We start from the raw sequence: 27,786 nt of genomic DNA, 5'->3' as shown, positions 1-27,786 counted from the left end.
CGAGGGCGATATCACTGCCTCTTTCATTTCCACACATTCTCTCCTCTCTTTCCTCTCTTGCTGGTGCATACCCTCCAGCTCCTGCAGCAGCTCTTTCTCCACAGCAGCTCTGCAGCTCTTTTCCCCCACAGTCTGCGGCAGCTCTTCCCGGCTGCGACTCCTTCTCCAGGCAGTTCTGCAGCAGCTTCTCCTTGGTGCAGCTCCTTCCCCACAGTCTACAACAGTCCCTCCCTGATGGAGCTCTCTCCTCCCTGCAGTTCCACAGCAGCAGCAGTAGCAGCTCCCTCTTCTGCAGCAGCTCCTCTAAAAAAACCTCCCCTGCAACAGGTCCTCCTGCTGCAGCCTCTTCTTCTGCAGAAACTACTTCTACAGTAGCTCCTCCTGCAGCAGCCCCTCCTGCAAGCTGTTTCCCACACAGTCGTGCAGCAGCACTTTTACCAATGCAATCCTACTCCCTCCCAACAGCTACATCAAATTTTGAGGCAAATCTGTAGCAGATTTACACTAAGTTCTGCATAGTTTTTGAAGTTGCATCAGAGATCTAGAAACACGCAGTTATGCTAAATTAGAATCTCCTTTTCCAAAACTTTGGCAAAGTGTTACTGATGTGTCAAAGCAGTGGTAATTGTGCAGGCATCTTCCCTCACGATTGTAGAGCCCTTGGAGGCTCGAGCACCCAGCTAGGATATCTTTTGAGACATTTCTTATGTATATAGGCTTACTGCTCAGCTTGCTCAGCCTTGAGCGTTTTTCATGTCTTGTACATAGCTTGCTCAGCCTTGAGTCCTTCCCAGTTTGGTCTCAAGCGTGGAAGGTGTTGATAACATTTACTACAACACCTTGTTCTTGTATCTCATTGTAATAACGAACTTGGATAAAAGGTGGGGGGAGAAAGGGGAGGGGGGGGGGGGCGACATCTTGGCCCTTAATCATGTTTTCTGTTGGAAAATGGGAGCCCAAAAATGGGTGATGGAAGAGCAAAAACGAGATGATGTATTGACAATGCTGCAATAGTAAGTGCAGGCTCAAGTGTCAGCCAATATGACAAAATTCTAGGGCTAAATGCCCTAACTGGACTAAGTGTCCTAACTGACCTCGGTGGTACATGTGCTAACTGTACCAATAGTCCTAACTGACTATAACTAGGCCTACATGGCACATGCCAAGGAATAAGTGGCACCTATGGATAGCCCAAAGAATGGCCTCCAAACCCCCCTCCATGGTATGGGCTGAAGTATCATGGACATAGCTCAGGATACTTGAATATCTAATGTCATGGTTGCACATGTTCATCCTGTAGAGATATAGCAACCTATGATTGTACAGAGTACAATAGATCAAGTTACAAAAGGTACTAAGTTTAAAGCTTGCCGAAAAGCCTCAAACTTAGGTCAAGGTAGAGCCTTCGTAAATAGATTTGACAAGAAGTCTCCAGTGGGAACATAAGACAACTGAATATCACCTACTGATAATCGCTCTCTGACATAGTGATAGTGAGCCTCAATATGCTTTGTGTGAGCATGGAAAACATGATTCCATGCAACAGCCAAAGCACTCTGACTATTAGTGAAGATGACGGTAAGAGTAGTCTGACATGCATAAAGATCTGCAAGTAGCTTCCGAAGCCAAGCACACTCCATTGTAGTTGTAAAGGCTGCTCTGTACTCAACTTCACAGCTAGAAGTAGCAACTATACTCTGCTTCTTGCAAAACCAAGAAACGCATGAAGTACCAAGCATGAAACAGTTGCCACTATGTGACACACGATTGTCCGAACAACCAGCCCAATTACTATCAGTGAATCCATGCATGACAACTGAAGTATCAGCCCCATAAAGAAGGCCTAAATGCTGAGTGCCTTTGAGATATCTAAAGACACGTTTCACGGCATGCCAATGGTGCATAGATGGGCTGTGCATATATCTGCTCAACTGTGAGACAACATACTGTAAATCAGGTCTTCTATGACATAGGTAAATCAAACAACCAACAGCTTGCTGATATAGAGTGATATCACATGTACCGCTGCCATCTTCAGAAGAGAAGTGAAAACCAAGCTCTAATGGTGTGGATACTGGCTTGCAATCCTTAAACTGAAAACGCTGTAAAAGCTGTCCAATGTACTTGGATTGTGACATCAAAATGCCCCCCTCATTGCTCGCAAATTGGATGCCCAGATAGTAGTGCAAAAGACCAAGATCATTTGCTATGTCGAGCTTAAAATATGCAATTTGCTCAGCATGTGTCCTAGTCACAAGCATGTCACCCACATAAAGGACTAAAATCAGCAAATCTGTCCCACGCTTGTGGATGTAAAGGGTAGCCTCTGTAGGGCTGTTCTGAAAGCCAAGTGTGAGCAAATGAGTATGAATCTTGAAATACCAAGCCCTTGCTTCAATCCATAAAGGGCTTTCTTCAAGCGGAATACCTTGCTTTCAAAACCTTCAACCTCAAAGCCAGGGGGTTGGGAAATATAGACCTCTTCCTGCAAATGCCCATGAAGGAAAGTTGTCTTGATATCAAGCTGATGTACCTCCCAATGAAAGTGGGCAGCAAAGGCAATAACAATATGAATAGTAGTGATCCTAGAAGTGGGATCAAAAGTCTCCTCAAAGTCAATGCCTTGCTGCTGAGTGTAGCCCTTCGGGCTTTGTAACGGTCCACTGAACCATCAGCTTTCCGTTTAATTTTATAAACCCATTTAGTTCCAATGGCATTCTTGCCAGGAGGCAAATGACAAAACTCCCAAGTGTTATTCTGATGGATAGAAGTCAATTCAACTTGCATAGTCTTCAACCAACAATCATTCTGAAAGGCATCTTGATGACATAATGGTTTTTCATCGCATGCATAAGCAACAAAACTAGCATGCTCTTTCCGGACAGCTGCTCTAGTACGGGCTAGCAGAGGAGTATCTTGTTTGCTGTCTTTTAATGTGTCAAGGAGCCAACAGGGGACCTTTTTGGGCTTCTAGATTTCAGCTCTTTCTTGATCAAGAACCCTGTGCAAATGATCCTGATCAATGAGAAGCATATCAGGCTGAATATCTGGCTGCACATGTGGCTGCAAATGACCAACAGATGGAGGAGGGACAACCTCAAATGGAACATCATCCTGAGCATCGGATGGAAACAAAGGCATCGAGCTATCAAAAATATCTGGGGCATCAACAACAGGCTGTTTTTGACCGTCCAACAAAGGCATAGTGGTAGAATCATCAAACACAACATCCCGACTGACAAAACACTTGTCCCTGCAGGGTTGATAGAGCTTATAGCCCTTGCTCTCTGAGCTCTATCCAATAAAAATGCACTTGACAGCTTTATCATCCAACTTGGTGCATGTCTGTGAAGGCACATGAGCATAGGCCAAGCATCCAAAAGTCCTCATGTGAGAAATGCGAGGCTTACGACCCGTCCAAGCCTCATGAGGTGTGATAGTCAGCAATGCTTTTGCGGGACATCTATTCAAAATGTAATTAGCACACATGACGGCATCCAACCACAACTTGTTAGGCAAATGTTTGCCTTTCAACATGCACCTGGCCATCTCCATTACTGACCTATTCTTCCGCTCAGCCACGGGATTCTATTGAGAAGTATAAGCATTGTGCATCGATGATGTATGCCACGTGAAGAAGAAGGCAGAAATAGAAGCGGAAGCAGGTGTGCTACCACATGTGGAAGAACCGGTTGCACCTGGGGTTAGCAATGCTTGACCTTGAGGATCAAGAACAGGTCGTGGAATACTGTCCAACACCTTTGCAAGTGCCTTCAAAACGTGTTGAGGTTCCCTATTGCAACTAAAGGGCAACCGGAGATGCCTTGTGTCACGAGGCCGTGAAATTATGGGACTTTTGATTTGCGACTCCCGTAATTTGCGCGTGACTGCCTTGAGTCTCTGGGGCACAAGGGTCTAGCCATGGGGCAGGACTTCGAGAATTAAAATTCCTAGTGGGCCCTTGGAAATAGTGAATGTGCGTCCAGTTACTAGGCAATTAATTCCTAGGGCCAAATGTGCAACAAGGGGCCAAAAGAGTGGTGCAATTAAAAAACACTGCTTTTTGAAGCCTAGGACTTTAAAAGGGGGCAAGAGCCCTTCTTTTAGATTCAATTGGCCAAATCAGTTTTAGAGGAGCCTGATCATCAGCTTGGAGCTTCCAGAGCCTGCCAGGGAAATTCGTTTTTACCCAGGGGCCAGTTTCAAGTGATCCAGAGCCTGCCAGGGAAATTCGTTTTTACCCAGGAGCCAATTTCAGGTGATCCAGAGCCTGCCAAGGAAATTCGTTTTTACCTAGGGGCCAGTTTCAGGTGATCCAGGACCTACCAGGGAAATTTGTTTTTACCTAGGGGCCAGTTCCAGGTGATCCAGGGCCTACCACAGCAAATCACAACTGATCTAGGAGCCTCTTGCAGGTGGCGATTTCTGCCAGGGTGTCTGTTCCAGTTTGCGATTTGCTTTTGGGCTCTTCCAGGCTGTTCCAGGTGCCTACGATTGGCTCTAGGGCTGTTTCAGGAGTTCATGACTTGACCAGGCTGCTCCAGGTGAAATGCGACTTGCCTTGTCAGGCTTTCAGGCTCTGCAGGAGATTTCGACCTGATGTCCAGGAGCATTCTGGGTGTTGTGACTGGTTTTGGTAACTTTCTAGGCGTGGGTGTTCGCTTCTAAGCTGCTCTTGGGGCTGTGCCAGAGCAAAATCAACTTATCTCTGCAGGATCTTGGTTTTCTAGCCAGGGTGACCTTTCTTCTGTGGATTCCAGGTAGAAGAAGGCTTGTCTTTGCCTGCTTTTTCCATTCCCAGGTTGGTTGCTAGCTAGTTATTGCATTTGGGTTTCTTTCCTCGCGAAGAAGGGTTGATTTATGCTGTTGGGCAGTGGCCAAGGAGGCTATAGACTGTGGCAACCCGCTGGGAAGTGTTTGGTTGTTTGATTGCACCACAGTTCAGCTGTTGAGGGCTTTGTCTTGCAGTTGTTCAGCCGCGTTTGGCTGGTTGGGCACTTGGATGTGCGATTGCAGGAGTGGTTCAGACAGTGTTGTGGAGCAACTTCCCAGAGACCTTTGTAATCAACCTCTTGGCTTCAAATGAATGTTAAATAAATACCACAAGGGGCACCAGCGTTTGGGACCAATCAGTGTCTTTGTTTCTGAGTAGGAGCACTCTAGCTCACCTGTGATTTGTGGTGTGCTGCAAATTTGCTTGTTTATTTACTGTATATGCTGTATTTGCGTGGATCCTACCACCCTTTATGTTGTTGAGGTTGGTTTCAGTGGTTCCATTGCCGGGATCCACCTAACTTCTTCAAGAGGGGAGCCTGTGGTTGGCTTGGTGCGAGTCCAATGAAGGAGACAGCATACTATTCAATAAATATGTCACATAGGGAGGGATCCGTGAGCCTTACTGTGGAGCACTCTAGCTCCCCTGTGATTTGTGGTGTGTTGCAAATTTGCTTGTCTATTTACTGTATATGGTGTATTTGTGTGGATCCTACCACCCTTTACGTTGTTGAGGCTGGTTTCGGTACAAAGGCCAATTTTATTTCTCTCGAGATGGCAGTGAGATTGGGCATTCGAGCTAAGGAGATGGGACCGAGTTGTGAAGCTAGCATGGCTAACCCGGAGTTCACTACTCCTGTCACACCTAATATAGGGAAGTTGCGCATACATATCCAGTCTTTTGTGGACAACGAAGATTTTTCCATTATGCCACTTGCAGGTTGTGACGTTTTGTTGGGTATGCCATGGATGCATCGTTGGGATGCGGTGATCGAAGCCAAGAAGAGAAAAATTACAGTTTTGCATAAGGGGAAGACCCATGTAATTGACGCGAAATTAAAAGGGGAGTCTGTCCCAGTTTTAACGGCCATTAATTCTGTAATGAAAAGTCATATTTCTGCGTACATGGTTTTTGCTCGAGAGATACCCCCTGTAAATGAAGAGCATATTGTTTCCCATTTAGAAAAGCAAAGGGCTGTTTTTCTAACTGAATTTTCAGATTGCTTTTCTAATGAGTTGCCTAGTGAGCTTCCACCAAAAAGGCCAGAGGACCATGGGATTGACATCATACTTGGCAGTAGTCCACCCAATAGACCACCTTACAGAGTTAGTGTGGCACAGCAGGAGGAGATCATGAGTCAGGTAAATGAACTTTTGGAGAAGGGGTTGATTCAGCCAAGTTCATCGCCTTATTGCTCTCCAGTTCTGTTGGTTCAAAATAAGGATGGTTCTTGGTGAATGTGTATTGATTACTGCGCCCTAAATAAAATCACCATTAAGAATCACTTCCCTATACCTAGAATCGATGATATTCTGGATAGGTTGAATTTGAAGAGTGGGTACCATCAGGTTCGCATACGACCAAAGGATGTCCATAAGACGGCGTTCAAGACTTCTTTTGGGTTGTATGAGTTTTTGGTTATGCCTTTCGGACTCACTAATGTTCCTGCCGGATCTTTCGAGAGCACAGAGCCTTTGTGGGTACTTTCTTTGATGACATGATTGTATTTTCGAAAGATGAGGACGAGCATCGGGAGCATCTCGCAATTGTGTTCACAGAGCTCAGGAAGCAAAGGTTGCTCATAAACCCCAAGAAGAGTGAGTTTTTCATGGTTGAGATTCATTTTCTAGGGCATATTGTTTCTAAGCATGGGGTTCGCGTATGGATCTAGCTAAAGTGGAAGCAATACGGAGTATGGCCACAACCAAAGAATTTGCGTGAGGTTCGTAGTTTCTTGGGTTTGTGTTCCTACTACCGTCATTTTATCCGTCACTTTGCAAAAATTGCAGCCCCTATGCATGCGCTTTCCAAGAAGGAGAGACCTTTCCAGTGGGCACAAGCAGAGAATGACTCTTTTGAGGAGTTGAAGCACAAGCTTACAACAAATCCGGTGCTGATTTTACCAGACTTGAGAAAGTCTTTTCATGTGCATGCGGTAAAAATGGTATTGGAGCTGTTCTCACACCGCATCCTGTGGCTTATGAGAGTCGCATTCTACAGCCAACTGAGTTGCATTTACAGATTTATGAGAAGGAGATGTTGGCTATCCTTCATGGTTTATCCACTTGGGAGCATTATTTATTGGGAGCTGATTTTACAGTACAGACGGATCATCAGTCTTTGCGCTACTTCTTGACGCAGTCTAAGCTCTCCGAGAAGCACATGAGGTGGGCAAACTTCTTGTCAATGTTTCTTTTCAGATTGTTCATGTTGAGGGCAAGAAGAATGTGGTTGTAGATGCCTTGTCCAGGAAGCCACAAGTTTCAGCTGTGACAATTGCTTATCACAATGAGTTGGATGAAATGAAGGATTATTATGCGGAAGATGAGTATTTTGCTGAAATCTATGACCAGCTTATTAATGGACAACATCACGAGCATTATGTGCTTAAGGATGGGTTTATGATGATGCATGGCAGATTATGTGTAACTAAGCAGCTAAGGCAAAAGGTCATGTCGGAATGTCATGATCCACCGTATGCAAGACATCGAGGTATTGATGCTACGGTTAAGGCGGTGGAGCATTTCTTTTATTGGCCTACGTTGCATCACGATGTTGATGAGTATGTCCGCACATGCCTAACCTATCAGAAGGCGAAGTATGATCGCAGGAAGACTCCTAGACTGTTACGTTCTTTGCCCATATCCGATGAACCATGGGAGAGCATAGCCATGGATTTCATTTTTTATTTGCCAAGGACACCTACAGGTACTGATGGAATATGGACTTCAGTAAGCAGGCGCACTTCATTCCTGCACAGAAGAAGATTGGGGCAGATCATATGATGAAGTTGTTCATGCAGAATATCTTCAAGTATCATGGTATGCCAAAGTCCATTATGAGTGATAGAGACCCGCGCATGGCTAGCTTGTTTTAGTGGGGAATTTTTGAGAATATGGGCACTACTCTCCTATTTTCTTCTGCTTTTCATCCATAGACCGATGGGCAATTGGAGGAGGCTGATTCCACAGCTCTAGATTTGCTGAAATGTTATGTTTCAGAGCACCGGGAGAAGTTCTTACTTTTGGTGGAGTATGCTTACAATAATACGGTACATTCTTCCACAGGTAAGGCTCCATTTGAGATAGTGGAAGGCCGACGTAAGATTCCACCCATCTTGCAGACAAAAGATAAGATTTTTGAGGCTGGTAAGTATGTGGAAAGCTTGGACATAGCCTATCAAAAGGTGAAGCAAGCTTTGCATAAGTCACAGGAGAAGCAGAAAAAGGCAGCAGGCAAGCACACGCGTGACGTTGTCATCAAGGAAGGTGATTATGTCTTGCTGCGTTTTCAGAAAGCAAGGCTGAAAAGTCCACGGGGTTGTACTCGGCTATTCCCTAAGCTAAGTATGAGCTACTATGGGCCTTTCAAGGTAACTCAAAAGATTAATGATGTAGCATTTTGCTTACAGTTACCTGATCATTGGAAGATTCACAATGCTTTTCATGTGAGTCTCCTTAAGCCTTTTCAAGGTGATGTGCCTATGGATTTGCCTTCGGAGATTCAGCTAGAGGTGGAGGACTTGGATGAGATCCTCGTACCCGAGCAAATCCTAGCACATCGGGAAAGGAAGGTAAAAGGTAAAGTTGTCCGACGATATTTGGTGAAGTTTTGTAACTATTCATCATTGCATGCGAAGTGGATGGAGGACAAGTTGGCACATACTCCTCAAGTGTTACAGCTTTATCTTGAGGCTTTCCAGTTGGAGCCCACTTTACGTGGTACTCATTCAGGTTCAGCAGAGCGCCAGGTGTCTGTAGCATTACCTAATGCACAGGGGGGGAGTTAGCGCTTCCATTCTTGTTATACTGACCCGCTCATGTATCTTAGAGGACACTTGGTGTTGCATTTCGTTTCACCCGAAGTACTGGTTGCTGACAGTATCTTCGCCGTGATGGCCTCTATGATTGGTGTGCTAACCACTTGGTTTTGATGCATCTTATGCGCAATGTATTATGTATTTGTTACCATGGCTCTACACATACATATTCATTGTTGGTTGAACTGTTGGCGGCATTGGCAAGCTGTCCTTTCAGGTTTGGTTGGTCTGTTGGGTCGCTCCCACTTCAGACTTGGTTAATCTGTTGATGGCATTGTTGGCTGTCTTTCAGATTTGGTTTTTTTGGTTATTTTTCTATTTCAGCTTTGGTTATTTCATTTTCTTTTGATTTTTCCATTGCTACTCTTTGGTTTGCAAGCAATCGAGGACGTTTGCCTTCTTTCAAGAGGGGGGCCTGTCATGACCACGTGATATTATGGGACTTTTGATTTGCGACTCGTGACTGCCTTGAGTCTCTGGGGCGCGAGGATCCGGCCATAAGACGGGACTTCGGGAATTAAAATTCCTAGTGGGCCCTTGGAAATAGTGAATGTGCGTCCAGTTACTAGGCAATTAATTCCTAGGGCCAAATGTGCAAGAGGGGGAAGAGTGGTGCAATTAAAAAACACTACTTTTTGGAGCCTAGGGCTTAAAAGGGGGGAGGAGCCCTTCTTTTAGATTCAGTTGGCCAAATCAGTTTCAGAGGAGCCAGATCATCAGTTTGGAGCTTCCAAAGCCTGCCAGGGAAATTTGTTTTTACCCGAGGGCCAGTTTCAGGTAATCCAAAGCCTGCTAGGGAGATTCGTTTTTACCTAGGGGCCAGTTTCAAGTGATCCAGAGCCTTGCCAGGGAAATTCGTTTTTACCCAGGGGCCAGTTCCAGGTGATCTTGGGCCTGCCAGAGCAAATCGCAATTGATCCAGGAGCTTGTTGCAGGTGGCGGTTTTTACCAGGGTGTCTGTTCTAGTTTGTGATTTGCTTTTGGGCTCTTCGAGGCTGTTCTAGGTGCCTGCGATTGGTTCTAGGGCTGTTTCAGGAGTTCATGACTTGACCAGGATGCTCTAGGTGAAATGCGACTTGCCTTTTCAGGCTTTCAGGCTTTGCAGGAGATTTCGCCCTGATTTTCTGGAGCTTTCTGGGCCTTGCAACTAGTTTTGGTAGCTTTCCAAGCGTGGGTGTTCGCTTCTAAGCTGCTCTTGGGGCTGTGCCAGAGCAGAGCAGAATCAACTAGCCACGGTGACCTTTCTTCTATGGATTCTAGGTAGAAGAAGGCTTGTCTTTGCTTGCTTTTTCCGTTCCCAGGTTGGTTGTTGGTTAGTTATTGCATTTGCATTTGTTTCCTCGCGAAGAAGGGTTGATTTATGCTGTTGGGCAGTGGCCAAGGAGGCTATTGACTGGTGTTTGGTTGTTTGATTGCACCAGAGTTCAGCTGTTGAGGGCTTTGTCTTGCAGTTGTTCAGCTGTGTTTGGCTGGTTGGGCACTTGGATGTGCGATTGCAGGAGTGGTTCACACAGTGGATGCTATTGGGGTCTCTGTGCATGCTTTAGTTGGCTGAGGATATAGGATTGCCTAGGGATTGGATGCTGTTCACCCTTTGAAGTTGAGCAAGGAATTACAGGGTGGGCTGGACAGGAAGTATGAGGGCGTTGGTTTGCCTATGGAGCAGCTTACCAAAGACCTTTGTAACCAGCCTCTTGGCTTCAAATGAATGTTAAATAAATACCGCAAGGGGCGCCAACGTTTGGGGCCAATCGGTGTCTTCATTTCTAAGTAGGAGCGCTCTAGCTCCCCTGTGATTTGTGGTGTGTTGCAAATTTTCTTGTCTATTTACTGTATATGCTGTATTTGCGTGGATCCTACCACCCTTTACGTTGTTGAGGCTGGTTTCACCTTGCCCCCTCAGTCCCACTAAATGAGCCCGCACTCGGTTCTATGCCTGCACCTTTTGGTGCTTTACAAAAGCGATAATTCCACTTGTATGCTCAAGGGCTGCAAATTTGCAGCACAAGGGAGGGGCTGAGCAGTGAGAACCTGGAAGAAAAGGGGGTGCAAGCCTGAGAGTAGGAGCAGCAAGGTGAGGCTGAGAGGAAAAGGCTGAGAAGTATGGGTGGACTGAGAGGAGGGGCGGGCTAGTAGTGAGAATAGGAGGGGGCTGAAAGAGGAAAGGGTGGGCTAAACAAGAGGGGGGCTGAGACGTTGAGTAGAACGCTAAAGAGTGGAAGCAACACAAAACAGTGCAAAAACACACTGTTTCGGAATTTTATAGGGTTCCGCATGGTGCCAGGTAAGGAACACAGGGGAAACATAGGGGAACGGAGTTCCCTGGCATTCTGGATCGGAAACATGTTTCAGAAATGTTCCGAGCACTTTGGGTATGGCTCCCAACAGTGAACGGCATTCCACCCACTCCAGAAGGAGGAACAATGTTCCCTAGTAACTAGAACCACAACCCACCCCCAAATTTTGATACTATTTATTTTTTAGGAGTCTTTTCTCTATCCTTTGGCAAGCTTTTATAGCTTCTCAGCCTATTCTAGTCCATTTTGGCCTCTATTGCAATGCATCTCCATCATGGGCTGAAATAAAGAAGGTTTGCAATATTGTTTCCCCATGGGGTCCATTTCTAACAAAGACCTATCACATAGATACCCCACCCCACCTCATGTGCATTGTTTACCACTGGTGGCATCAGGCACGCAGCTCTAAAGCTACATAATAGCTGAGCCAAAGGTCGTGAGGACTACGTACTGAATACATTGCATATGGACTATTCCAATCTTGGAAAACCTTTTTAATGAAGCCGTCTACACCGGTTTTCCCCACAATCTGGACCCTTAACACCATCACTCCCATTCACAAGGCAGGGGACCCCATGAGCCCAGAAAACTCTAGGACCATTATAATTGAGCATGTCATGTCGAAGATCTATGCCTCAATGCTCGATACACAGGTTAACCATTTTGCAAAGCTCTCAGGTCAGGATCAGCAGCAGGAACCATTTAAGTCTCTTCTCACAAGTTCTGTGGTCTTTGAACTTTTGAGCTTAGATCACACTGTGATTGATGTCTCAAGGCCCGTTACAGAATTGGGAGATTCAATTTCTTGACTTATTAATATAGTTATGGAAAACATGTACTGTTAGTAGTCTCACCTCAACGCATCTTCCCAATGCAAAGTCGAGGCCCCAGCCATGGACTAGATCATTCTGCAAAACCAGAAGAAAACGTTTATTGATCAGCCAACATCGACCCAGACACCGGATTTAAAGAAAGCATTTTGCCATCACTTTTATGGATCACAAACCTGTATCATGTGCCAAACACATCGCCATGCAGCTCTTGAGAAGGCAGGTGCCATAATCTCCACAAATCTGCATCAAATACCTTGAGAAGCTGCCACTCAGAATTTGTTCACCAAAATCCAACTGCTTACGAATTCAATGCCTTCCTTAAGCCAGAAAATAAAAAGGCCATTCTCAGTTTGGAAGCACTGTAGCAAAAGAGAGGAAGGACATATACCCAGCACAAGGTGGCTTGTGGGGATCTTCACACCAACCAGGCCTCTCCTCTGTTGTCCTGAAAAGCAAGTGCAAATTGATGCAAAAGCCTTTCAAATCCAAATTTAATTATACTATATCATTTTCAAACATTTAACATTCTTAAACTGCGCTAAATTTTATTCTCTATATACAAACAAAGGGTGATTATGAGGCATTTCATCTATTGACAAATGTATATTGAAAGTACAGGATCTCACTTGTGTACTTCTGAATTTCCCAGTCGCTTTGTCATTTGCCAGGTCAAACCTCTAGTCGGCTCCAAGCCTGGCTGAGAAATCTCCAACCCATGCTTTCTCACCAATTTTAGATACCTGAAATCCCATACAACTACCTTTTGATATCATTATTGCCACATAGCAAACAATCTGAAATTTTGAACACGGTGATGGCAGCACAAACTTTTCCCTATTGTTATATGTCTAATGCCTACTCTCTGCCTTCCCTGCCTTAGATATCTGTGAACCATCCATCTGGTATGACTGGACTCCACAGGCCTGTTAAATAGGCAGCACTAACATTGTGCTATCCAGTAACACTACTGGTATGTTTCAAATTTTCCCCAAAAAACTAACTTCTTATATATGCTTGCAAAAATCCAGATTAAAAAAAGTAACCCACGAGCAGGCGCTAATAGCAAGTGTGATAGAATATACGACCACCACATTCCATAATCTGTCAGGATGTAGACGGTGCTTGCAGGCCGAACCTTGCAGAAATGTGCACAACACTTTGAGGTTCCCCTGAAGCTTTCCTGCTGGAGACAAAAGAAAGCAAGTTCGAGGAGGCAAGGAGCTGGAGCAGAAACTCATCCAATTCAGAATGAGTATGAATGAGTGAGTAGAAGAAAAGGGTGTGAACATGACAAAAGCATAATTGACCATTAACTAGGGTTGAGAGTGTGCGCGCGCGCACACACTAACTCAAGGGAAAAAGTGCACCTAACCTTCTAACCATACTAATACACTTTGAAACACCCCCAACCAGGTCAAATGATGTCTAACCCTGGTGGGGTACAATTCCAAGCCAAAGTCCTCAAAACCATGGGACAATCCCGCAAGGGTCGAGCTAGCAGTCCACCTCCCAGCTGTAGGCTCAGTGCCCTGAGCCACCCCCGAGCCTGACGTCTAGACCATCACGGTCGATGCCACATTCTAGCACATTAGTCTCCCCTGCATATAATCTCTCTTTGACATAATGATAATGTACCTCAATGTGTCTCGTGTGGGAACACAAGATTCTGTGCTACTGCAATGGCACTGTCCATGACAATTGGATTGGGTGACTGTAAAAACCTATGAAGATCTGCAACCAATCTCCTAAGCCATACACATTCCGCCATCGTAGTGAAAGCTAGCCTATACTCAACTTCACATGACGAGGTAGCCCCATAGACTGTTCCTTAGTCAACCAAAAAATGCATGATTTCAAGAAAAGTCTCTAGCCCAATTCAAATGACTGTAAGCATGGAACTGCAAGTCACCCCCCTTGGTAAACAATAATCCATATGACTATGTGTCTTGCAAATAACAAAATACATGCTTAACCGCTTTCAACGTTGCGTCCTTATGCTATGCATATATTTGCTCAACTGTGATATCACAAACTGCATATTAGATCCACTATTGCACAAATAAATGAGGCATCTCTTTGCTCGATCATAAACACTAGCAGGTCCCTATTAACGAACACTATTTTTAGGTCCACGTGCTAACCAAAATGTATAGCCATAGCTGGTGTACGGGAGGCATGAAGGGCAGCTTCGTGCAGTGATCGGCTAATCAACGTGCCTCGGTCCTCTAGGAGGGGTATGTGGTCAATATAGGTGAGTAAAGTGTAGAGCCGTGCAGAGTATATGGGTGAGAGGCTCTGGTCAAAGTGTATGTCGTGATATATAGTGTAGGTGGGTGGTGTGGTGAGTGGTAGAGCAAGGCGGGGAGTCGTGATATTGAAGAAGAGATATGTGTGATCAGCCCCAGGTGGTGGTGGTGAGATGGAGAAGTCTGTGATATGTGATGTGAAGGCAGGGGATCCCAAGATATAATCAACTACGCTAGACCCCCCTCATGCAGAAAGCAGGTGGAGGGCCATTGGTGGAGGGCCATTGCTCAAGACCATTATAGATAATGAGATCGTGTGCCGTACCTAGATCCAGTAGTGCATGTTCGTAAGAAGGGATAGGGGACCGTCTATCAGCAGACACTCCTGATATGTTAGTGTCAGTCATATCTATGTCGGGAAGTAAAATAACATCCTCCCGAAAATCTAGTAGTGGCACTTGGCATGCTATCCGCGCATTGAAGTCCCCCACTAGGAGAACATCTCTGCGGCTCAAGAAATCCATGATATCATGATAGAGGGTGTACATAGTGATGTCTCTGCCTCCTCCCATATTGCCCTGGCAAAATGTGAGGTCTCTGATGGGAAGTAGCAGGTCTCTATTAAGAGATCACGGTTGGTGGTGTGTCGTAGTCGGCGGATCCAAAAAAAACCTAGAATGTGGATCTCTTGTCTCCCTTCGCTAGTTGCCTCACGGGCAGATGCATTGAATAAGGTCATCTATGAGAATCACCATCGATTTCTCCCACCTGATCATCCTAGATATGTTGCCCCTTGGAATGAAGTCCTTCCACAATCACTCACCGCGGGAGATTGGATGAGAATTTGGGACGGTTCCACGACTCCTCCACCACTTGGCATGAGTCGGTAAGGGTTTCTAACTATTGTGTGCTATATTGGCTGGAAATAAAGATTGCCCGCTAACACTTTATTTTGTTTAGATACTCCATCTTTTATCGTTTACCATATTGGTCCCACCTCAAGATCAATCACTTGCTTGATCCCATGCATATCTTCAAGAATGTGGCAGCATCACGCAGTTGCAAAACGGCACATCTCTCCTCTATTTGTAAAGGAGTTAGGTCCTCATCCATAGATATAGTGGGGTGATCCCATAGAGCTGATCTATGACGCAAAGCTGCCAGGCATGCCTGAGTGTCCCTGAAGCGTATAACAAGAGGCCGCTCTCTAATGGGATCTCTCCCACACTCGCCATGCTCCCACGTCACATCCTTCCTTTGTTCTCTTATATTGTGGTGGAGGTACATCGCAATCCGAGTCGCAAGCACCTTCTAGTAGCCGATCTTGTTCCTGAGGCAATGCAGTGGTAAAGGATCATGATGTAGGTAGACCTAGCTAGCCTTAGGACTCTATCCTTGAAAGGGCCGCCTATGTAAGGAAGTGCAGTGGGATCTCGGAGAGTGATTTTGGCCTGAGAAACCTCAATAGTTAGAGCTGCACCTTCCTTTCACACTGCATTGGTAGATGGCTCGAGCTAGTTCCCTCCTCCTGCTGCAGATTGTCACCTAAGAGACAAAGCAGTGCTGATGATAGTTCTTCAAATTCTAGACCTGGTTTGCTCTAGTCATGAATCATGGAAGATCTCTCACACATGGAAGACTCCATAGTGGCCCTTGGCTAGAGTAGATGGGGAGAGATGGTCCTTATCATTGCTGCACAGGAGTTCATGAGCTATTCAATGTTTCTTGCGGCAATGCCTTGCGATCCAAGGCATTTGGAGCTATGACGACTTTGGTTGGGACCTTAGGTTTTCATTAGGGGCATGTTGCTCTAGCTATTAGGGGCATTTAGGCCTTTGAGTTCGAGGCAAAGCTAGGTTCTTCAGCTTATCTAGAATGATGCTACAAGAGATCACTCAAGTTGCTAAGATCCACACAAAGCACCTTCTCGTCTACCTGAGGATGATCTATGGGGCAGTGGCTTGCATTAAAGTTTGGCATAAATGGGTTGCACATTGCAGCCTATTGATAAGTGGACAGCAAACTTGCCTTGCAGCCACCTTGTTAATACCTAACCTAGACATTGTTTACACCCAATGTGTCAATTTGGGAATCGGGGCAGGTGTTGGAAATATAAGGTATTGCTGTGTGTTAATAAGGTTAGAAAGTTAGGGGCACTTTTGTCCTTGTATAAGGTTTCCCTCCTTAACCATAGTTAGTGGTTGAGTTAGTAGGTGTGCATGTGCTCTCAATCCTAGTTAATTGTTGAGTTAGGGTTTTGTAATGTTGACACGATTTTGTACTGCTCTCACTCATTCTGACTTATTTTGAATTGGACGAGTTTCTGTCCCAGCTCCTTGCCTGTTGCACCTTGCCCTCCCACCCCTGCCAGCTGCAGCTCCAATTAGAGCACACTTCCGTCATGTAAACTTTTACTGATTGGCTCAGCTTTTTAGACTGGCTGCCTCTGTTTCAGGTCTGGAAGCACTTGTTTTTGAGCTCGCACCTTTGTTTTTGGGCTGCTACTTAGTAGTTGCCTAGGTTTTTGGGCTGCATTTGGGCCTGTTCAAGCATAGGGTTTATATTTCCACAGATCAGGTCTTGCAGGACCTCTTTGCGTGCATGGCATGTCATGTATCGGACAAAGAATGAGGCAAGGGTTTCATTTTTCAAGGAGGAGCTTCAGAATCTGAATATTCATGAGGGTGACAATATCTTAGAGCATCTGACTAGTCCAGGTTCTTAGAGAGCAACTCCTTAATATTGGTAAGAAAAGACTTGATCTCCAGTCATTGCGGGAGTCATACCTGAGTTTCCATACTTCTCCCACTCTGTCTTTGAGAAGAAATGCTAAGCCTCTTTTATTTCAAGAATTTCTTGGCTTGTTGCTGCAGGACAAACATACAAGGAAGAATAAATCTTTCTCCTCCCATAGAAGTGATCAAGCACTTGCTGTCCAAAAGGCCTTGCTGAAAGAAAACAGGTTTTCCCTTCGCAGGCCTGAGTAGCCTTTTGGGTTTTGGTTTTTGTTTTTTCGGTGATCTATAGTGAGGGTTTGGGATTGAAGTTTGTCTCCCACCTCCTGAGTAGGGTTGCAAGAGGTTTCGGATCAAGTTTTCTATCCGCCTCTGTTGTTGGTTTTTTGTGGAGGCTTGGGATGGAGAATATACGCTCATGTTTGTTGTAATAATTTTATTTTGAATGGAATATATTACTTCTTACTGTAAAAGAAGAGTCAGGCCAACCATAAAGGTGGTATGAATTTTAAGGCTGCTTCAAGACAGCTATCTAACAAGGCAAAGGACGATGTAGGCAAAGCAAGAAGAAGGGAAGTTGCCAGTATTGCAAAAAGCTAGGTCATCATATCATTGAAGGCAGGAAAGATTAGAAAAGAAAAAGCAAGGGGGCTGAAATGTGAGTTCAGTTTCTAATGCTTTAGATGCTAACAAGGATAATGCTGTAGCAAATTACATGGCTGAAGAGTGGTTCTTTCTAACCTTGAGGTTGATTCACTCATTGTGAGTGATACTTTAGATGCAGTTTGGTATTTTGATAGTGGTGCATCTAGGAACATTACTTCTAGGAAACATTTGTTTGTTGATTTGCAGCCTCCCCATGTTGTCAAAACAATATCTTGTGCCGACAATTCTTCGTATCTTGTGAAGGGAGTTTGAAAAATTATTTTTTCATCAGTAGATAGAACTGCTTTGTGGCTTCCAAATGCCCCTTACGTTCCCAAAATAAAGAAGAATTTGCTTTCAGTTTCCTCTTTCGATAGAATAGGGTTATGCTATCGTTTTTAGGATGATCAATGCATTGTAAGAGATAGAGATAGAGAAAAAGACTACCAGATAGTCACTACCAGCACTTTACATCATGGTTCATATCAGTTGGATACATGAAAATAGCATGCAGAATGCTTGTTGGCAACAATAACATCTGAAATGAAAGTTGCAGAAATTGTGACATGCTAGATTTGACAATGTGAACTATGGTAGTTCAAAGCTCTTACAGAAACATAATATGATTTTGAATATGTCACTTTGGAGACCCCTACCAAAACATGCCTGTGAAGGATGCATTTTGGAACGATGCATAGGAATGCATTTCCAAGGGCTGGATCAGTTAGGGTTGTTAGAAAATTGCAGCTTATACACAGTTATGTGTGTGGTCCCATGAGGACACTATCCTGGGAAAGAATCTAAACTTAGTGACCTTATTTGATAAGGTTTTCAGATGTACATGGGTCTATTCTCCATGGGGAAATTTGATGATGTATGTGTTTTCAGCATTTTGTTGCCATGGCTGAAAACTAGACAGGGTGTAAGGTGCAAACTTTGAGAACAGCCAGAGAGGGGGAATACATTTTAAATGCTTTCATAGCATATTTGCAGGAAAAAGGCATTGAGCACCAGTGCACAATGCCATACACACCTTAGCAAAATGGTGTGGCTGAGAGAAAAATAAGGTCTCTAATGGAGATGGCCAGACGTATGATCAAGGGTAGAGAGCCATCTCATAAATTTTGGATGGAAGCCATTATGTTCGCCCCACACATTTTGAATAGATGCCCGACCAAAGCCACAAAAACCGTCCCACCCTTCGAGGGGTAGCATGACAGGATTGTTTACCTTAGGATGTTTGGCTGCGTAGCATATGTACATGTGTCTCAGTAGAGATGTGGTTTTTGCAGAAAACTCAGGTAGTCCTTAGTCGACTGAGTTTGAAAGACAGCTTCCTACAGGTTCACGAGAGGTATTCAAAGGGTTGCTTCCACTGCCAATAGAAGGTTAAAACCACTAGCAGAAGATCATCATTTGCAGTGTGCAGACTATTTGTAGCCTGCACAGGCGTTGGATGCTTCACGAACATCCCATCTTTCATGATGATGTGGACGAATACTTTAGGGAAGGGAGAACAGCTGCACAAGAAGCCAGATCATCCCTCGGTGCTTATACCAACTTTCCAGGACAATAGCTTCTCTTTTTAGTAGCACAAGGGCTGGTTCAAGATATCCAAAGGGAGCACAATATGCTGACATAGCTTGGATGAGCATTATGCTTGATATGGGTGAACCTGATAGTTTACAAGGATGCATGAGAGCATGTTCATTGGATGCAAGCCATGCAGGCAGAGTATGCCTCTGCTGAAAAACAACACACGTAGGAACTAGTAGATTTGTTTGTTGGTAGGAATGCAATTGGTACGAAATGGGTGTATATGCTAGAAAGAAACTCAGGTGATACCGTTGATCAGTACAAGGCACGGTTGGATGTTGCTAAAGGCTATGCTCAGATAAAAGGCATAGATTATGAGGAACCTTTCCCCCTGCTCAAGAATGGCCACTATGTGGTGTGTTACTCACATTCTAACCGTCCACCGCCTTTAGGGTCCGTGCAATGGTGGTATGATGATGAGTATAAGGCTCTTCACCAACAACTCCGATTCGAATCCCTACATGGCCTACCAAGTGAACCAGACGCATTACGCGAGTATCGCCGTCTAGTTCGCCAAAAGAAACTAAACTTTGTTTGCCAAAACGAGGATAAATTACTGAATATCCTTTTCGGTAATAATTCCAAAGACTTTTGGCGACAGTTTCTTGAACGGCGGTCCCCCTCACCACACAAACACTCAAGTTTGGCGCAACTACGCTCGCACACTTTATGACATCCCCGACCAGCCCACACCTGATCTCTCGCACATACCACGACCTACCTCTTGCACTCTTTTCACTAAGGGGGGCATCAAAGATGCGGTCATGAAGCTTCATAATGGCCGAGCGAAGGATCACGAGGGATTATGCACGGATTTTGTTGCATACGAGATTGATATCCTAATAGCTTTGCTAGGCTTCCCACACACTTGGACCCTCAACACTATCACACCTATCCACAAGGCAAGGGATCCCATGGATCCAAGTAACTATAGGACCATTATGATCGGGCATGTCATGTCCAAGATATATGCTTTGGTGCTAGATATGGAGGTCAGTCGCTATGCAGAGATGCAAGGACTCATAGTAGATGGACAGGGAGGCTTTCAACCTGAGTCGTGACCACGGGACCATGGATCATATCCTGACACTTAGGAATGTCATAGAGGAGGCCAGGACACGGAGACAAAGGGTATATTGCTGCTTTGTGGATTTCCACAAAGCCTTTGATACAGTACCTCGAGCACGCCTCATCAACAGTTAGGTATGGGCCGGGGACAGTTTGGTCTGTTGTGGCACTTTATGAGAGGGTTCCTAGCAGGGTTCAAACAAGGGGCGGATGGACACATGAGACCATTGGGGTCAAACAAGGTCGCCCACTCTCACCAACCTTGTTTGGCCTCTACATAGATGAGCTTGAGTCTTTTATCAGGACACTAGGAGGTGATGGTTGTTCTCTTGCCGGTTACTTGCTCCAAATCCTTATGATGTGGTGCTCTTATCCTCATCTGCAGAGGGGCTCCAAAGACATCTAGATGCACTATTGGCTTTTTGCGAGTCTCATGACTTGAAGGTCAACCTAGGTAAACCAAGGTTATGATCTTCAATCATCATACACTTACTTGGGAGTTATGTTTTCAAGACCTATCTTCACGATGAGACTAGCAATGCAGGCCCGCTTGAATAGGTTTACACTTCCCTGGCTCGACTGGAGAGACAGTGCTTCCACTCGCACTTTCAGGACCCGCAGACCAAGGTTCTCCTTTTAGACTCCTTGGTCCTGAGCATGCAGGGATCCTCCAGAGCAGCCACTGCCAAGAGAGTTACTTTTTTCAGAGTTTGGAGAGGATCTCCTTTCTTCTCTGAGTCTCCCTCAGGGTTGAGGTGGCATTTTCAGCCTCCGCCTTGGTATTTTATTAGCTCCTTTTGAGCTGTTTTTTTTTAATTTCCTCATGCATAGCATGATGTATTCTTGCATTTGAGCTTGCTCTCACGGTTTTCATTCATACTTAATGAAGTATTTTTCTTGAAAAAAAAACAAAGGTGGAAACAGAGGAGCATTTCCTATGTGCCTATCCAGTTTACTATGAGATCTAAGGACGGTATCACTGTCTCTTCCAAGAGGGACAGCTTTGGGCTGACTTGCTTGGATCCTTGACCCTTGGGTATGAGCTCAAAATTTTGAGCAAGCTTGTATGCACACTCGTAATCCCGTGGCTTGAAACTACAAACATATCACTGGATGTTTGAATGCAGCCCATGGAAAAACTTAGCTAGCTGCTGATTTTCCTCCAAGTGCACCTGTATGAACACCTAAGTGAGCTTGTTGGCATAATGAGTCACTCACTGTCTTGGTATCCCCCTGGTGTTGATTAAAGACTAAATCTAGATGCAAGATAATACACTACATGGTTATATGATTTAAGAGTCAACGCTCCTTCTATGACGATAGATCATAAACAAAGGTTATTAAAAATCTTCAAAAAGCAACAAATCAGCCCAAAGACTAAATTCAATGGAAGATAAATGGAAAGTAGCATCAAAGTGATAAAGTTTCAACCATGCATATCCAAGTTTCAACTTCTTCTTAGAGTTAATAACAAAACAGTCTTTCTAAATTTCAAAGTATCTACCCCCCCATGTCAACCTTTAAGGGCCTGAAACAGAGGTTTCATTTGGTGAAACTGAAATGGTTTCAGGCATTTCATTGAAATGGGTTTCTGACCTCTGAAATGGTTGCTCATAAATCCTGATCTGACGGAATTGAATCCTAAGGTCTTCCGCTAAGTTCTAGTAATGATTCTTGCTGCCGAGTAATGACCCAGGAAGATGCTCAATATGATTCTCCTCTGTGCGCGGAGGAAGACTCATTGTGAGGGAAGCATCCTAGTCTTGCTATAGTACTATGTCCTGTTGGGGGTTCTTGACTCAAGCCCTCTGAAGTACTGAAATCAAAGGTTGAGGCAGAACATCTCTAAGCCAAGAAATGAACTTGGACCCATGGCTTGGGATCTTGATATCTAAGCCTTGGTTCTGATAATTCGGTGCCACCATCGTGTTTCCAAGATGATATCCACTGAGTGGCCAACTATCTACCCACCCTGAGATCTTCAGAATGGCTGAAGAGACCTCCATGTTGCTCTCTATCTCCTGCTCCAGAAATGCCCCATTCAAGGCAATGAAATTCGCTGGTGTAAGAGTCAACTAGGCCTATTTAACTGTCTTGGTGGAAATGATGTCCTCTGAGCTTCTTGAATCAGGCAGGATAAGGACCTTTTGACCCCCTTCTGTTGGTCTTCAAGCTTCTCGAGGACCACTGAGGTTGTACTTGTAGGAGTTGAAGATGTGGATGAACCACTTGACATGGCTCCTTCTGCTCGAAGCTTCTGGTAGTGCGGGCAATCTTGCTTCTTGTGGCTTGGCACATGACAATGGAAGCATTGGTTCTCTTTAGCATAGAGTGCTCTCATCATTGCATCCAAGTACTCGCCATAGCCATTACTATCCTTCGCTCCAGCTCTTCTTTTGCTGCCCATTCCCACCATCACCTGACGTGGAATCCTGAACTTCTTACTGTGACTCTTTCGGCTATTTCACTTCAGATCTGTGTTGGTCTCTATTTGATGGAGATGCGGCGACACACAGGACGTGACACTGCCACCGAGGAGACAACGAGAAGGGACCATCCGAGTTGAGGCATCACTCTCAATATGGCCCACCAGATACAAAGATCACGGAAACCACACCCCCCGCCATAGCGAGAGATGACCCAACAAGCATAGATACGAAATATCTTCACAGCTGATAGGAGAGCCACCATGGCACCTACCTATGTACTTTGATTTTGATTTTGAGTACTAGTTTTGAGTTTTAAGTTTAGCATCGCACTCAGCAAGGGCCTTAGTGAGCACTTTACTTCAACCCAGAGTGGCTTGTATGACCTTGTCATGGGCATCCACAGCCCATGGCATGCTGCCTATAGGTTGCAGCGCCATTAAATAATGTCAAGAAGCCCCAAAAGACAGCGTGGGTGCAAAAACGCAGAGTTGACATTTCGGGAAAAATCAAACGTGTTCACTTTTTGTCAATGTTGACTCTCCCCTATATTCTCTCCCTCTGATTCTTACACTCACTCCACATACCTCTTGTTTTGAGTGCATCATTCTTCAATTCAGATAGTAGTGAGTAGGAGAGAGAGTGAGTTAGGCTATTTCCCTGTTACATTGGTATCAGAGCGTCATATTTTCTTTCCTGAGATAGGGAGGGTCAATTTAGGGACAGCCCCACTGTTTTATGATACAGACAAGATCTGGAAAGGACACCATGAGTACAAATGAGAAGTCCAAACTCATTGGGGATAAGGGATCCGCTTCCCAAATCCTATCGCCACAGAATCCTGCAGAATCTCCAATGTTTGCCATGATGGCATGATGCAGATTATGATGCAGATGCATCAACAACAGTCCAAGAGTCTCTTTGACTGCATGGTTAAGCTCCAAGAGATGTGAGCAAGCGCCAGAGAACGCAAGAGAGCAGCTCAGAAGGCGAAAGAAGAACACGATCGGGAGGCTCAGAATCCAAGAAGCTCTAAATGCTCGAGGCTCAAGAGGCCAGGGAGCTCAGAGAGTGTACCGCTCGAGAGGAGAAGGAAGAACGGGAGCATAGTGCTCCAGAGGAGAAAGAAGAATGGGATTGGCAACTCCTCGCTTCTGTACTCCGACCACATAGGGAGGAAAGGGAGAGAGTCTGACCGCCGTCAAAAATTTCCCTAGGAAGCCCAACTTCACTCGGTACGACGGTGGCTCAATCAGTCTGAAGTTACTTTCAGTTGTGCCTACGAACGACAACCAGTGATGCACCCATGCACCTCACAAGGAGGCACCTCTTTATAGATGGACAGAATTCGTGAAAGACATCCGATCGCAGTTCCTGCCACCCTAGTATCGGGACATGCTTTAGAGTTAGTTCTATGAGCTGGCATTTCGGTTGCCATCTTGGTAGCCAAATCTTGAAATCAAAAACCATTTTATGTTAGAAAGGAATCCCTTTAAGGTAACAATTCAATGCAATGTGAAGTCCTTCAAAAGGTCACCAAAGCCCCACATATATATTATCTAATTTGAATTTCTGTGCAAAATATAAAGCATAAGTGCAGATGTAATACAATAAAAGTACAAGCCACATACTTCCAGGCCTTTAACATTATTTCCATAGGGATGCTGGAAAGGGAAAGCAAGTTTTCATGAAACATGATGGTCACGATTGCAGTTAATGGAAGTTGAAAACCTCCTTTCATTTCATTCCATAGGAGGATATCCATAGCTTTAAATACACTTACTCCTCAGCATTAAAATGTTCCACATCCAAATCTTCATCCCAGATGAATATGTATTCAAAAGGTGCAACAACGTCAGGATGGAGAAATCTTTTTGCAAACCACCTGAAATCACAAATCCAATGCATTTATAAGCTCAAAATCTCCAATATTCCCAAAAGCTTGTGGATGTGACTGATTCAAAACAGGATTTATAGTTTAACCAAAATAAGCGGAGCAAATCACGATAATGAAGCAATGACAATGCATAAGTCTGATCTGCCAGTTACCACCACATGTCATGCCCCTTCATTGCTAGACTAGTTTACCCACAACTGTTCATATAAGAAATTCTAGCCAAAATTCTTTGATTGATACATAATCCTGATCTGCCAATTACCAGAAACATGTCATGCCCCTTCATTGCTAAACTATTTGAACCCACAAGTGTCCTATAGGGAAATTCTAGCCAAAACTATTGCTCTACCAAGTCGAGTCCCGTGAACCACTGCACTAGAGGGCGCTATGTAGAGGATTGTACTTTACTTTGTTTTTAACTCACTAAAGAAATATCATGTAGGATTAGAAGGGCTGTGAGACTCGTTTCAACAGCTAGGCGTTGGTCTTTTCCACTGATATTGGAGCGGCTTTTTCTAGCAAACCAGCTTCCTTGCCACCATTTATGGGGAGATTCTCATTTGTCATGGTTTACAGGTCAAATTTACATTGTCCAGAATTTGTATTAACTTGAATATGTTATAAAGCAGATCCCATAGTATCAGAAGGATGATACTGATTTTCAGCACCTGGATAATATTTCTCTTCGATGACATTTGAGCAGCTTCTATCAGCATTTACTGGAGCGGCTTTATCTAGCAAACCAGCTTCCTTGCCACCATTTATGGGGAGATTCTCATTTGCCATGGTTTACAGGTCAAATTTACATTGTCCAGAATTTGTATTAACTTCAATATGTTATAAAGCAGATCCCATAGTATCAGAAGGGTGATACTGATTTTCAGCACCTGGATAATATTTCTCTTCGATGACATTTGAGCAGCTTCTATCAGCATTTATGGATAGGTTCCCATTCACCAAGCCTAGCATTGTTTTTTGCAATTTGGTCGGCCGGTGTAAGTATTCGCTTGCAATGTCTGCAAAAAAATCATGAGAATGCCCATGGCAACCTTTTCCAAATCTAGTGGGAGCATATGCAAACATGACCAGAGGTAGTCGATTGCCTATATGTAAACACCTCAAAGCTTGGGATGTTGCGCTTTACAAATACTTTGATCTCCTCCTCTCGAGGTCTAGGGCACATGATAACCTAGCCATCAAATGAAAAACAAGATAAAAACCAGGACTGTGGCCGGAATGCCACGTCAATCTTGTGATGGTCTCAGAAAAGAAAGGACAACTGCTCCACTCTCTAAGAGAAAACATCCTCCTAGTCGAAGCTGACCTGGAGAAACCTGCATCCTACACCAAATAGCCATGACAATATGTACAGTGTCTGCCCAAATGCAGGCTAAGGTACGAGCTGGGTGGACCTAGAGGCCATCAATAACCTCAATACATCTAGATCTCCAAACGTGCCAAGCATTGATGCTCGCTATAATCTCCCAGCAATTGTCCACTGAAGCACGCACATGCCTGTACTGAGAAGAAGGGAGAGCCTGAAGGATGCAAAACTGCACACCCTGGGACCTCATTCTCATAAAAGATCTGAGGCCCTGTAAAGAAGAGCCAGGCCACGAAACCCGAAGTAATAAAGAAAGGGGAGCCACAAAGCCTGCAAGGGGCTGGTCCACACAGCACCCTCACGGAGAGCAGAGTTCTATTCCACATTTCCAAGCTTAATTGCAAGTTCTTATTTTTTTAAGACCTGCGGATCAGCAAATACTACAAGATACCATGTCACAACTCACTAGCAAGGAAAAGTCTAGTTGAATCTGTCACCTTCTGTCCCTTTTACTTGGCCTTCCATCTTTGGGTCTGCTAGGAATCATCATCCTTGGTTTACTGCTAGAGGCATACTTGTCTGCCAAACATATTTTACATCTGGAAATCTCTTTACATTCCCCCGTTAATACATATTTATTTCCATTAAAGAAAAAGTATGAGGGACTAAAGTCCATATATCCAAATATTTTTTTGCACAACTTCACAACATAATTTGCACCAATAAGTCCATTGAACGAGAAAATTCCAGTGATGAAGTGTTCAAGCTTGAATAGAAGAACATTGCCCTACCATTTGGTCTGTTTCCTTGCACTTATGTGAATTACTCGCTGAGACCACTCAAACTGATCCCACTCACTCGTCCGACCATCATAGTGAAAAAGTACAATTGTCCAATTTGTGGCAAACTGGCAGAAGAGTATACAACAGACCGACATGTGTTACAATGGAGAGCATCTTTTCACTGTAAATGCTAATAAAACTACAGCACTCTTTCATATGAAATAGATAAACATGGAATGATCACAAAGTTTCTTCACAACTTAAATGCTGCGAAGCACAAAAAGAACGAAAACCCTAAGAAGCACAAGAACAACGAAACTAAAGTGTCATATCTTTACCGCAATATTTGCTTTAACCTGAATTTTATTTTAAAGCTATAAGAGACCTTAGAGATGGCTGCATTGACAATGTCCCTTTGATCAAAGCCAACTGTAAATGTTACCAAATACTTCGGCTTGAATGGTAAATCCTGTATTTACCGTTAAACCACATCAGCTCTTCAAAGGAGAGGAAAAAATTTAAGAGATTTGATAATTTATTTTATGTCAAAAAATTTATTAGTCCTTTCAAAAACGACAATCAGAGACAACACATAGCTTCGACATACAGAAGAACAAGCAAGGCCATACAAGGGAAAAACAGTGCAGAAAACTTCATTTCCCCATGAATCTAACCAATGTATGCCGCTGTGACATGTCTTCCATTTTCAACAAGGGTAGACAAAAGTATGAACAATTTAAACACCCTCTCCCATGCTGTGGTTAGGCAAGCTTGAGCACAAAGAAGGATGGGAGTGCTCATGCGAAGGTCTTCCAATGAATGTATATGCACAAGTGTGAATCAAATACTATGAAATATGCATGCCCTCTCCCATGCTGTGGTTAGGCAAGCTTGAGCACAAAGAAGGATGGGAGTGCTCATGCGAAGGTCTTCCAATGAATGTATATGCATAAGTGTGAATCAAATAATATGAAATACGCATGCATACACATCCAGCAGCTAATGTCCAGTTGAGAGCAAGAAAGCAGGTCAAAATGTATGATCTGGCAGATGCTGACAGACATGACACGCACAAGCAACGATACTAAAAGTAAATTTCATAAAATAACTGAGTCCCCCCATCA

The 27,786-nt window shown here is 44.3% G+C and overlaps 1 protein-coding gene across 2 annotated transcripts in view; it reads right to left on the bottom strand.

The window, feature by feature from the left end:
* The window catches only part of LOC147900502 (uncharacterized), a 67,666-nt gene that overhangs the window by 15,490 nt on the left and 24,390 nt on the right, over window positions 1-27,786 (bottom strand). For both annotated transcript variants that reach the window (XM_087376536.1, XM_087376537.1), the window contains 7 exons: window positions 27,048-27,131; window positions 26,672-26,787; window positions 24,443-24,544; window positions 12,570-12,683; window positions 12,332-12,388; window positions 12,117-12,183; window positions 11,965-12,018 (listed from right to left, as the gene is read on the bottom strand). In XM_087376536.1, coding sequence (XP_087232662.1) covers window positions 11,965-12,018; window positions 12,117-12,183; window positions 12,332-12,388; window positions 12,570-12,683; window positions 24,443-24,544; window positions 26,672-26,787; window positions 27,048-27,131 — 594 coding nt within the window. The remainder of the gene's footprint in view (window positions 1-11,964; window positions 12,019-12,116; window positions 12,184-12,331; window positions 12,389-12,569; window positions 12,684-24,442; window positions 24,545-26,671; window positions 26,788-27,047; window positions 27,132-27,786) is intronic.

The sequence above is a fragment of the Dipteris shenzhenensis genome, chromosome 7 (assembly GCF_047967505.1).
Source record: "Dipteris shenzhenensis isolate YYH24624 ecotype China chromosome 7, Dip_SZ_1.0, whole genome shotgun sequence".
NCBI classification, from domain to species: domain Eukaryota; kingdom Viridiplantae; phylum Streptophyta; class Polypodiopsida; order Gleicheniales; family Dipteridaceae; genus Dipteris; species Dipteris shenzhenensis.
This window is presented reverse-complemented; position numbering and strand designations above follow the sequence as displayed.